Source organism: Primulina tabacum, chromosome 7, assembly GCF_025594145.1.
Source record: "Primulina tabacum isolate GXHZ01 chromosome 7, ASM2559414v2, whole genome shotgun sequence".
NCBI lineage: Eukaryota > Viridiplantae > Streptophyta > Magnoliopsida > Lamiales > Gesneriaceae > Primulina > Primulina tabacum.
In genome coordinates, this window is record NC_134556.1 from 20,448,979 (window position 1) to 20,459,235 (window position 10,257).

At 37.1% G+C, this 10,257-nt stretch overlaps 1 protein-coding gene across 8 annotated transcripts; it reads right to left on the reverse strand.

Annotated features, from left to right (window-relative positions):
• Positions 1-1,165: 1,165 nt before the first annotated feature.
• Positions 1,166-9,802, reverse strand: LOC142551165 (uncharacterized). 8 transcript variants are annotated; one of them, XR_012821523.1, is made up of 6 exons: positions 9,107-9,802; positions 6,863-7,297; positions 6,086-6,602; positions 3,805-4,580; positions 3,509-3,638; positions 1,166-3,348 (listed from the first exon to the last, which is right to left on the reverse strand). XR_012821523.1 is itself a non-coding variant. In XM_075660243.1 (5 exons), the coding sequence occupies exons 1-5, from the start codon at positions 9,678-9,680 to the stop codon at positions 3,589-3,591; spliced, it is 2,352 nt and encodes a 783-aa protein (XP_075516358.1). In that variant the 5' UTR covers positions 9,681-9,802; the 3' UTR covers positions 1,166-3,588. The 8 variants fall into 8 exon arrangements, 3 of the variants coding, with proteins under 3 accessions (XP_075516358.1, XP_075516356.1, XP_075516357.1); XR_012821519.1 differs by having other exon boundaries at positions 1,166-2,342; positions 2,634-4,580; XR_012821522.1 differs by having other exon boundaries at positions 1,166-1,446; positions 2,259-4,580.
• Positions 9,803-10,257: the final 455 nt, after the last annotated feature.

The following is a 10,257-nucleotide window of genomic DNA, read 5'->3' on the forward strand; positions in this document are numbered from 1 at the left end:
TTTCCGTTGGCCAGGACCAGACAAAGAAAATCTCATAAACAGAAATTTGAGTTATTTGATCAAAATCGAACGGCACCTTGTAGTTCCTCCGAAAAATCATAGAAATTTGAGCAGAAGAAACAAAATGCACCTTTGATAGAATGGGCGACGGCGGGTTGGGAGGTGGAGGATCGAGAAAAACACCTAGGGTTTCTTAAACGAGATGTGAGAGAATATTTTGAGATAGAATGACCCATTCACAAACTGAACCGGACCATTTACAAACTGAACCGGTTTATGACCCGCTTTTGACCCGTGTTTAAAAAAACATAAAAAAATCTCTCCCATTCTCTAAAAACCATAATTTAGAAAAACCTGTTTTTAAAAAACCACTTTCGTAAACCTTTTATCGAAATTTTGTCCAAACATATTTTAAAAACTTTTACGTTTTTTAAGTTCTTATCCAAACAGAAGGTAGAAGTCTTTTAAAACCTGGTGCCTTTTTTACAAAGGATTTTGTCTCATTTTAAACACAATATTTTAAAATATCATTAATTTTTATAAAATGTTTATATATATTTTTGGATTTTCTAGAGATGCTATATACTATTAGTTCAATTAAGACCACGATGGTGACAACAAATATTTTCGTGGCTTTTAAATACAGATTTTTTTCCAGAAAGACGTGAGGAATAATTATATATTTCATGCAGCTCAGTAAAAATAAATAAATTGAACGCACGAATCTTCTCTCTCAGATCTTTTGTCCCACGTCATTTGGTTTGGTTTATATGAAAGTTGTTCACTCATTGTGGGTTGGTTCCTCCATTCTTCAACGATAGATAGTTGAACGGAAGCCGATAGCCGCGAATTACTAAATTCCAAGAAAACAGATGGCCGGAGTAAATAACTGAATTTCAACCTCAATGACATCGTTGGAAAAGAGAGCAACCTGGGAGGATTCAACAGAGGAAATCAATTTCCGAATCAAAAAATATGGAGGGATAATCTTCCATTTCCCTCCAACCTCGACCCAACGTAAAAAGGCTAAAAGTCCTCTCAATACGTGCTGGTTTAGCAGCCATATTCCAGACAATGAAGCAAAAGACCTTCCTTTTGTACACGTTTCTGAGGCAATTTCTTTAGGTACATTTTTTATGCGAGACGGCTTATCATGTACACATCGTTGGTAAATATCACCACCTCAACGATATATTTGTTATTATCTCAATTCATGACTCAGCAGTTTATGCTAAAACATTACAATCTTAAATTCATCAATCAACACGACATCCTAATACAGTTCATAAGGTTCAACCTTAAAACTAAAGAAATCAACTTGACACAGGCAATCGGACATAAAACAGCTACTATTGGAATAAAATTCTCTATTTACCCATGAAGATGATGCAAGAACCTCATCGGTTGATCGGCTCATCCTCTCCGTCACAAACATCCTTGCACAAACTAAAGACAACCGAAAAAAGGCAAAAAGGAAAAAATAAAAGGGGGGGAAGAGAGAGATGAGAAGTGAAAAGCAAAACTATGAGGGCACAAAAATATGATTAAACTGAAGCACCATGCCCTGGTTGGAGAGAAAAAAAAAAAGGAGAATAGTTACGTACTCATGCAAAGGTGAATGAACAAAAGCAATTGGATCTTTTAATATTTATTAAGAAAAAAGATTACTCCAACAAACAACACAGTAACATCTGCAACTACTAGGAAATTATTGGTTTCAAAATTTTATAACACTCCCCAAATGAAATATTAAAATTGGTATATTTGAACTTTTGGATTGGATTTTTTCCGATTATACTGGGAACTATATGGTATTATGGTTTCACAATTTGCCATGCCAATCTAATCTGATAGTTGAACTATGTATGACTCAGTGAGCCAGAACTTCATCCGAATATGCACACTTATGCATCAAATAAAATTCCCACCATCTAGAAAAGATTACATAGCTTGAAATGAACCAATTAGTGTACCTTGAACACGACAATCTGCAAGTGCTCGGGACGTTACATTTGTCGAGAGAGGTAGTTACACTGGACAATGAACTTTGTGTCTCTTTACAAAATGAATATTTCGAACAAATGGATTAGAATGTAAAGACTAAATGGGGATAATTAAGTAATACACATTCAACAGAGAGAGAATCCATAAACATATTGAGTTATGAGCAGAACAAGAAAAAATGAGAGAGGATGTCAACTCTAAATATCTTTGTTTTCCAATCCTAAATATAAACAGTGTTTAAACGAAAGAAATACCTGTTAAAAAAGATTAAATGACTGAACAAGAAATTAATCAACCCACCCCGCAACATCTGACTTGATATCAGCCTTAAAGAGTACCTTGACCAAACAATTTTCAAGAGGAAGAGGAAGAGGAAGAAAAGAAAAAGGTTGTGGTGTGGAAAGAAAGAAAAAAAATGGAAAGAGAGGAAAATGGGAGAGAGAGAGAGAGAGAGAGAGAGAGAGAGAGAGACATAAAGATGAGGAAAAATAAGTACAATTATCAACCAAACATTATCATTTAAATATATCCTAATGCAACAATTGTATCTAATACTCCCAAATCATGGAACATACCACAGGCGCAACAATGAATACTGTGTTACATTGGCAAATGCACTTGTTGCATACCTTTTAGTTACAATTAGAGAAATTCAGCAGATTCAAATCGACGGATTGAGCAACAAGAAGCAGCAGTCCAAATACCTGCATCTTCATGTAATGTAACAGGCCCACCAACCAATAAATTTATGTTAAAATGCAAGATTTATGATAGCCATATCAGACAAACAATGGTTGGATCACAAATCAATCAGCTGTTCAGCAAGGAAAAAACACGAGACCGCGTTTCTGACTACGGGATCAACTCATAAAATTCATATCAGACAAACAATGGTTGGATCACAAATCAATCAGCTGTTCAGCAAGGAAAAAACACGAGACCGCGTTTCTGACTACGGGATCAACTCATAAAATTGAACATATTGTTTTGCTAGGATATTCATCAAATTCCAATTTAAGATTTCCAAAGGCAGCAATTATTGCATAAAAACACAAAATTCATTAAATGGATATAAAAAGAAACGATGATATAAGTTTGATGTTTGGTGGTGGATGGAATTTTACAAGAAGGTAAAGGAATCGCACTTTTCCAACATCAATTCTTAAATATACTAGCACAACAATTAAGAATCAACTACCTACTAATGGAGCGGTTATAGTCCAGCATACATCAATTTAAGTAGTTTGGAAAATACATTTCATGTTTGGATCAGCGAAAACTTCTTGAAGCATTTTAAAAAAAGCAAGTCTCCAGACTGTGGCTTTAATCTATTCAACCTCAGACCTGCAAAAGAAACAAAGAGCACATTCATCACTGAAAGAGAAAAACCACCTAATTGTATTGACCATCAAATAAGAAGGCCTAAGGTCTTAAAGAGCCTTTCTCCCAATTGATCAAATGTCAAATATCAACCCATACACCTCTTGAAAGCAGTCAATCTTGCCTAATGTTCCTCAATGTGACTTTGTTGATGATCACTTCTTTTATCATCACCCACGACTCTTTCAAAAATATTATGCAACACTACATGACTTCCAACTTTGTCATCCTCAGTATACATGGATTCATCCAACCTGTCAACAGAGACATTACCATGTGTGATTGATCTTTCATTCTTATTTTTAACAACTTCAGCTTCATGTTCGATAGGATCAGTATCACTTAATTTATGATTGTTTTCTTCTGAGACAGATGGCGAGTGCTTTCTATGTTTGGATTTGTGATCATCTGAACGCTTACTGCCTTTATGTTGCTTTCCTTTAGTAGATCTTGATCTGGACCGCATTCTATCATGGTGTTTTGATTTCTCTTCTCTGACCCCTTCCATTTTTTCAGTTGGTCGATGCTTATCTTCCTGGGAACTGGACCTCAAGCTCCCTCTGCGTTTTGATCTGCTATCATCCGAAACTTTCGGAGAAGATCTGCGTCCATGATTTCGACCATCTACTGAGGCTGATCTGGAGCGTCTTCGACTCCAATATTTAGTCTTTTCTGCTCTTCTGCCATCTTTTTTATCACTAGATTGATGCTTTACTTCAAGAGACCCTGACCTAGAACGCCTTCTCTGTTTTGATTTACTTTCATCATCCCCTGAAGATTGAGACCTGATCCTACGATGCTGAGGAGATCTTGAATAACGGGATGATTTTGTTGTTCTCTCTTTTGGACTAATTCGGCACCCCTTTGGTGAACTTGAATCTTCTCGATGAGACCTCCTAGTTCGAAGGCTCACACTTCTGCTCCTGTTTCTCCTTGAAACAGGTGAACGGCTATCACGAAACCTATCTGAGCCCCTTCTTCTACTTCTATCAGTGCGATCCCTACTATCCCTGTAATATCTTCGTTCTTTTTCATCGCTCACGTAATGGCGAAATCTCCTAGATGATCTGGATCTGTAACCAAGAGCTCGGCGAGTTGGAGGCGAGAATGAGCGAGACCTCCTCCTCGACCGGTAATTAACAGGAGATGCTGACTTGGACCTTGATCTTGATTTGGTTCGAGTAGCAGAAGGTTCCCTGAAATACAACAAGAATCAGATGTACAGCTGACTTTCAAGAAACCAGTTCACCATGAAATTTTTTGAACTCAAGAGAAAAGACGACAGCTCTTAAGCTGGAGAAGTGGCAAGTCAAGTGTCTGACACAGATGTCAGTAAGCAAAGCAACTAAAAAATTAAATGTTTTTTTTCTCCTTGAGAAACAAAGAAAAACTGGATGATATATTATACACAGAGCATATCTAATTTATCTACAGACTGCTAATTTCTATTTTTTAAGGAAAAAAATCAACATATAAGATAAATGAATCCCACTTCAGGGAAAAGACATGCAGTTAATAAAATGCGGTAAAGATCATACGATTACCAAAAATAACTCATATTTACTGCACTAGTAAAAGAAACAAAAAGAAGCCTTAAACATTTTAAAAAGACAAAAATTAGTTATTTCTTATCAGTAGTATTATAGGATGCAGCTCAAAGATCAATTTAAAACCAGCAGCATGAGAGCAACACGCCATAAGAACAACTGGAGGTAGTTCCTGAATTTAATCGGTATGCTAAAGATTTAGTGTGTGTAATGCCATTTGATACCTGTACTCAACAGACTTCAACCAATTTTTTTAAAAAGTTAAAACTAAGTGCATGGTTCTAAAATTCGCTAGGCGCTAGTCGGGCTAGGCCGCTTAGTCCCCGCCTAAGCGGCCTATAATGGTTCTTAAACTAAATTTCAGCCCAAACTTTGTTAAAATCCAATTGACACCTGGTTCATTCCTCCTGCTTACATCAGAATAATAGGCAATGCAAAAGAAATCAAAATAAAGAAAAAATTTAACTTTTGGGTCTAGTTCGATTTTCTTATGCGTGAAAAAGTAAATAGACAAAGAAGAGGGCAAGCGCAAGCCAACATATCGTGGTTTTAATTGGGCTTTCAATCTCAAAAAATTAAAAGCACGAGCCTATAATTATTTCTCATGTCATGTTCCAGTTTAATTCGGCTTTCAAAAATTAAAAACTCAAAAAAAATTTCCCAAAAAAACTTTAAACGCCTAGACCCGCCTTGAACCACCTAGACCCGCCTAGGCCCACCTAAGAGCGCCTAGGAGCCCTTGCCGCATAGGCTGGCTGCCTAGAACATTTTCGGTGCGGTCAAGCGGCGCCTAGGCGGCCGCCTAGCCCGAGTTTTAGAACACTGACTAAGTGTAATGTATTCAAATCATTGTAATAATGGGAGGAAACCAACCAACCGCTTTTCAAATGTAATAAAAACAGAGGAAACATATTCCAGGTCAATGTTATTAGAATGTGAAAAATACAGTATATACTACTGCATTAACTCTCACAATAAATGTAGAGGTGATTTCAAGAATATTTCAGATCCCCATTTCCGTTCATACCCATTTTTATTTCACAAATAAAATTGCATCTCAAGAACTTCGCCAACCAAGGAACATCCAACTTTATTGATAGAAAACCTTCCTGACGGTAACCAACTGAAGGCATCCGAAAACAGAAGCAGCATACCTTGATTTTTTATCAGAATCCTTTTCTTCAGTAATCAGCCCATCTGCCTGCATCTTCTTAGTTATTTCTGCAGCTCTGGCAGCAGCTAAGTCAGTTGCAGACTTCATGGTTGCTGCTCTGTTAGCTGCCTGTTGTGCTGTAAGTGCTTGCTGCATCAAGAGAGCCTGTTGAAATTGCATTTGTTGCATTGCAACAGCTTGCTGCATCACCAAAGGCAGAGAGGATGAAGCCATTGAAGAATTCAAACCAGGCTTCGGCGGAAGTGATTTGGCCATTTCAACATTCAAAGGACGACCCCCAACTTCCATATTATTCAATGCCAAAGCAGCTGTAGCTTCTTCAGGTTTTGAGTATTCAATGTAAGCGAAATGTTTTGAATCAGTGATAGTGCATTCAACAACTGTGCCACCAAAGCCAAAGAGCTGTTTTAACTGATCCCCAGTCAGAAGCGGGCTGAGATTGCTAACTTGCAGAGTCTTTTTAAGGGAATCAGCCTTTCCTTCTTTATCAGCTGATCCTGACAGATTAACGGAATTGATAAGAACAGATAATCAAATTTCTTCAGAATCAATACTGACATGACAAGTTAACAAATCAAACGACCAAAAATATCGACTTCAGAGAAAAACTGAAGCTGTAAAAAAAGAGTACTCAACAGATAGCATTAACAAAAAACATTAAAAAAAAATCGAGCAAGTCTTCAATTTTAGGTTATTTAAAAAATAATTAATAACTGACAAGACTGTAAAGGTTGAACTTGGGAAGTGAAATTCAAACCAGAGGAGTCATTTGAGGAATTAGCCTGGGCCTGCGCAGCATGGGCTTGAAGTGCCTGGGCAGCAACAATTGCCTGAGCAGCAGCCATTGCAGCAGCAGAAGGTGCCATTGGCACTTGACTGTGAGTTCCCATGGTAGTGGTTGCAGCTAGTGCAGTCATCAGCAGATTGTGAGGAGGGTGACTAGACTTGCAATCAGTTTTTGCACACCGCCCACTAAGATATTCTCGACAAATTTCGCCAAGAGATTGCCCAATTCCGGGTAAAATTGCTCCACCAGAGGCCCCAGAAACAACACCTGGAATCATACCAAGCAACCCAGGAAATGAGCCAGATACAGAACCAGAATAATTTGGCATATTGGGCATGGTCTGGTTAACTAAATTTGGAAATGAAGCGGCTGGAGCCATCCCAAGAAGCCCACCAGTGGACGTCCCTGGATAAAAGAAATGAGATGTTCAAATTTGTACCAAGTAGTTATTGATAAAATTTCTCCCTAGCCGCCAAAAAGTGCACAGAAGGAATTTAGGACAACGAAAAAATTAATTTCCCTCCAGAAAGGTTGCTCAATTATTCAGAAATAGTAAAATTTGATTGATTTAAAGTATATATGATCCGTAATTGGAACTCAAATGAATGAAATGGCATATACTAAATCCAACGAAGAACTGGCCAACTAATCCTTGATATATTTTCTAGTATATATTCAAGACAAATGAGTACATCATACAATAAAATAGAGTTCGAAATGAACATCGGTAAAGACCTTATCTAACCAATAAACAAGGAAGCCATAAATTATAGTTATCAATGAACTACTTAGAAATTAGAATTATGTGACTTAGAAGTACATGAAGCACAAAATTTCCCATACAAAGCTTGTCAATGCTTATCTGGTGGTAGACATAATCAACCCAACAAATATGAAAAACACAACAGAGTATGCCGCCCTAAGAAATATCAAAGGCAAATCAGAACCAAAAAACAAGATGTTAATAAACTCATAATAGTTGTTTCAGCAACAAAAATTATTCAAGGTTGATAAAAAATGAAGAACACAAATCATGATTCGTTTATAAGCACAAAACAATGAAGCCAATTGAAACACATCAAGCAGCAGGTCCAAGGGTAGAACTGGAATTTTTTCACTAAAGAGTTACCAGCAGATAAAAAACTTATTTCTTTTCTATCTAAAACCTTGGCACAAATCGAAACTAGGATGCTCTCAAAAAGATATAATGGAAAAGCTAAAGAAATTTTTTGTTTTTTAACAGCTTGGGTATGGGAGCTGAATTTCCTTTTGCTTCACCCCGAAAACTGCTTTCCTTCTTTGAAAACATTTTTAAGTTAAAACAAATTGGAACTTCTTTTAAAAAAAGTAGCTTCTGGTTTGAATAGTTTTCAAAGATAGAACAAATTCACTACCGGAAATTTTAAAAGGCTTTTGACCATCAAAGCTCACACACAAGCTGTGTAATTCACTACCGGAAATTTCAAAAGGCTTTTGAACATCAAAACTCACACACAAGCTGTGTGCCTACTTGGGTCAATTGCCACACAACATAACATGTAAAATACAGAATATACAGCTTGCAGGCATTGGTATGTGATGCATGTACAAAAAAAAGACAAAATTATTCACACAGCCAAGTAGTCCTAACATTATAACACTTTCAAGAATCAGGAAGATTGGCATTTGACGTACAATTACACGTACCTTATAATCATTCCCAATAAATTCATAGTGTGTTTATCCCCACGTGAGATTCCTACATGTGCAATTTGCAACTAAAAGTCTTTTAGAAACTAACAGCATTACTCCACATTCAAATAAAAAGTATTACATGTCTTTCTGTATAATAATTTATCATATTTCCTGATCAAGAAGAAAAACAATGCCAGATTAAAACGTCAACACGATTATAAGTAATCATATATGGATGTGCACACATTTCCAGACAAAGTCAGCTATCATTGATAGCTCCAAATTTGAGACAAGGATTATATTTCGGCAATCGATCAGAACAATACTGCACGCTACATCTTTAAATACATGCATAAAAGTAGCATAATCAAATCCACCAAATAATGGATAAAGCTACTTATATTGACACTCCAGGAATTCACTTGGCTACTGAGAATATTCTTCTCCGGAAGGATTCCTAACTCTTGGAGGACCAATTTTACCACCGTATACAAAAATGTACACTTCAAAAAAGCAAAAAGAGAAGAGGAAAACACATACCAGTGCTAAAGAAAACAGGGAACGGACTTCCCATAATTGGCCTCCCATTGCACTCAACATTCACCATATAATTTCCTTTCTTAGGCACACCATATGTCACACTATAGGTCCCATCACCCACATCCTTAACCATCCCATTCTGGTCCGAACCCCCAACGCCCATCCCCGGCGCAATCCTCACCACCACGCTAGCCCCTCCCCGTGTCACATTCCTACCATCACCGTCTTTTGTAACGACAGAAAACGTCGACCCTACACACGCCGTCCCGCCCGCAATGCCCGCACCCTGCGCCATACACCTCGCAGGGTCCACGGGGCCCACAGGGCGTGTGTTATCCGATGATTTATCGTCATCGGAATCAGAATCGTCAGAGGATGGAACAGCGGAAGCTGCCTCAGGCTGTTGGGTCTGGGATTTGTTGAAGGTGGCTTCAAATGCAGCTTTGGCAGCGGCGGTCTTCTCGGCTTCACTTTTCCGCTTGGCTTCCTCAGCTTGCTTCATCCATATCGGCTGCTTGGTGACTGCCGTTGCCGCCAAAACAAGATTGTTGGAATTGTTGCTACGATCGGCCATTAAATGCGCAATCACGAATAAGCCAACCCTAGTTTCTCAGGTTATGTTGAATGAACTGGGAAGACTGTTCGGTTAGGGAAGGATTAGGACGAGTGATATTTCAATAAGCAGGGGGTAAAATGTAATTCTGAAAGAGAAGTTTAAGTAGATAAATATATATATATATATGTTAAAAGGGCCGCATAATAATATTGTTGATTTTGTAATTGATAATTAATGTATATATTTAATAATGTTTCAAAAATTGACATATTGAAACTTCGAATTCACGACAAAATATAATAAAAAAACATTGAATCGAGATAGTAAAAAGAGATATTTAATTCTTGAAATACTGATTAATATAAAGTTCATATATAGAATTTTTACAAAATATAAAAGGATTTAAAAAAGATATACCAAAGAAATTAAACAACAAATGATTTTACCAAAGTCTATTTCAGAAACATAAATTCATAAAAATCACTCACAAACGTCTTAAACGTCATTTCTCTGCAAAGTAGGCTAAAGGTTACAACACAAATTTATAATTTTCTGGTTAAACTCGAACATTGTATTTATCATCTCCTGATTCATC

What these genes read in the sequence shown, in the direction of transcription:
- LOC142551165 (XM_075660241.1), bottom strand. Translation starts at nt 9,680, where the DNA reads ATGGCCGATCGTAGCAACAATTCCAACAATCTTGTTTTGGCGGCAACG. An exon ending in CCCTGTTTTCTTTAGCACTG is followed by an intron (nt 7,298 to 9,106) that starts GTATGTGTTTTC and finishes TCTTTTATCCAG; the next exon opens with GGACGTCCACTGGTGGGCTT. An exon ending in TTCCTCAAATGACTCCTCTG is followed by an intron (nt 6,603 to 6,862) that starts GTTTGAATTTCA and finishes TTAATCTGTCAG; the next exon opens with GATCAGCTGATAAAGAAGGA.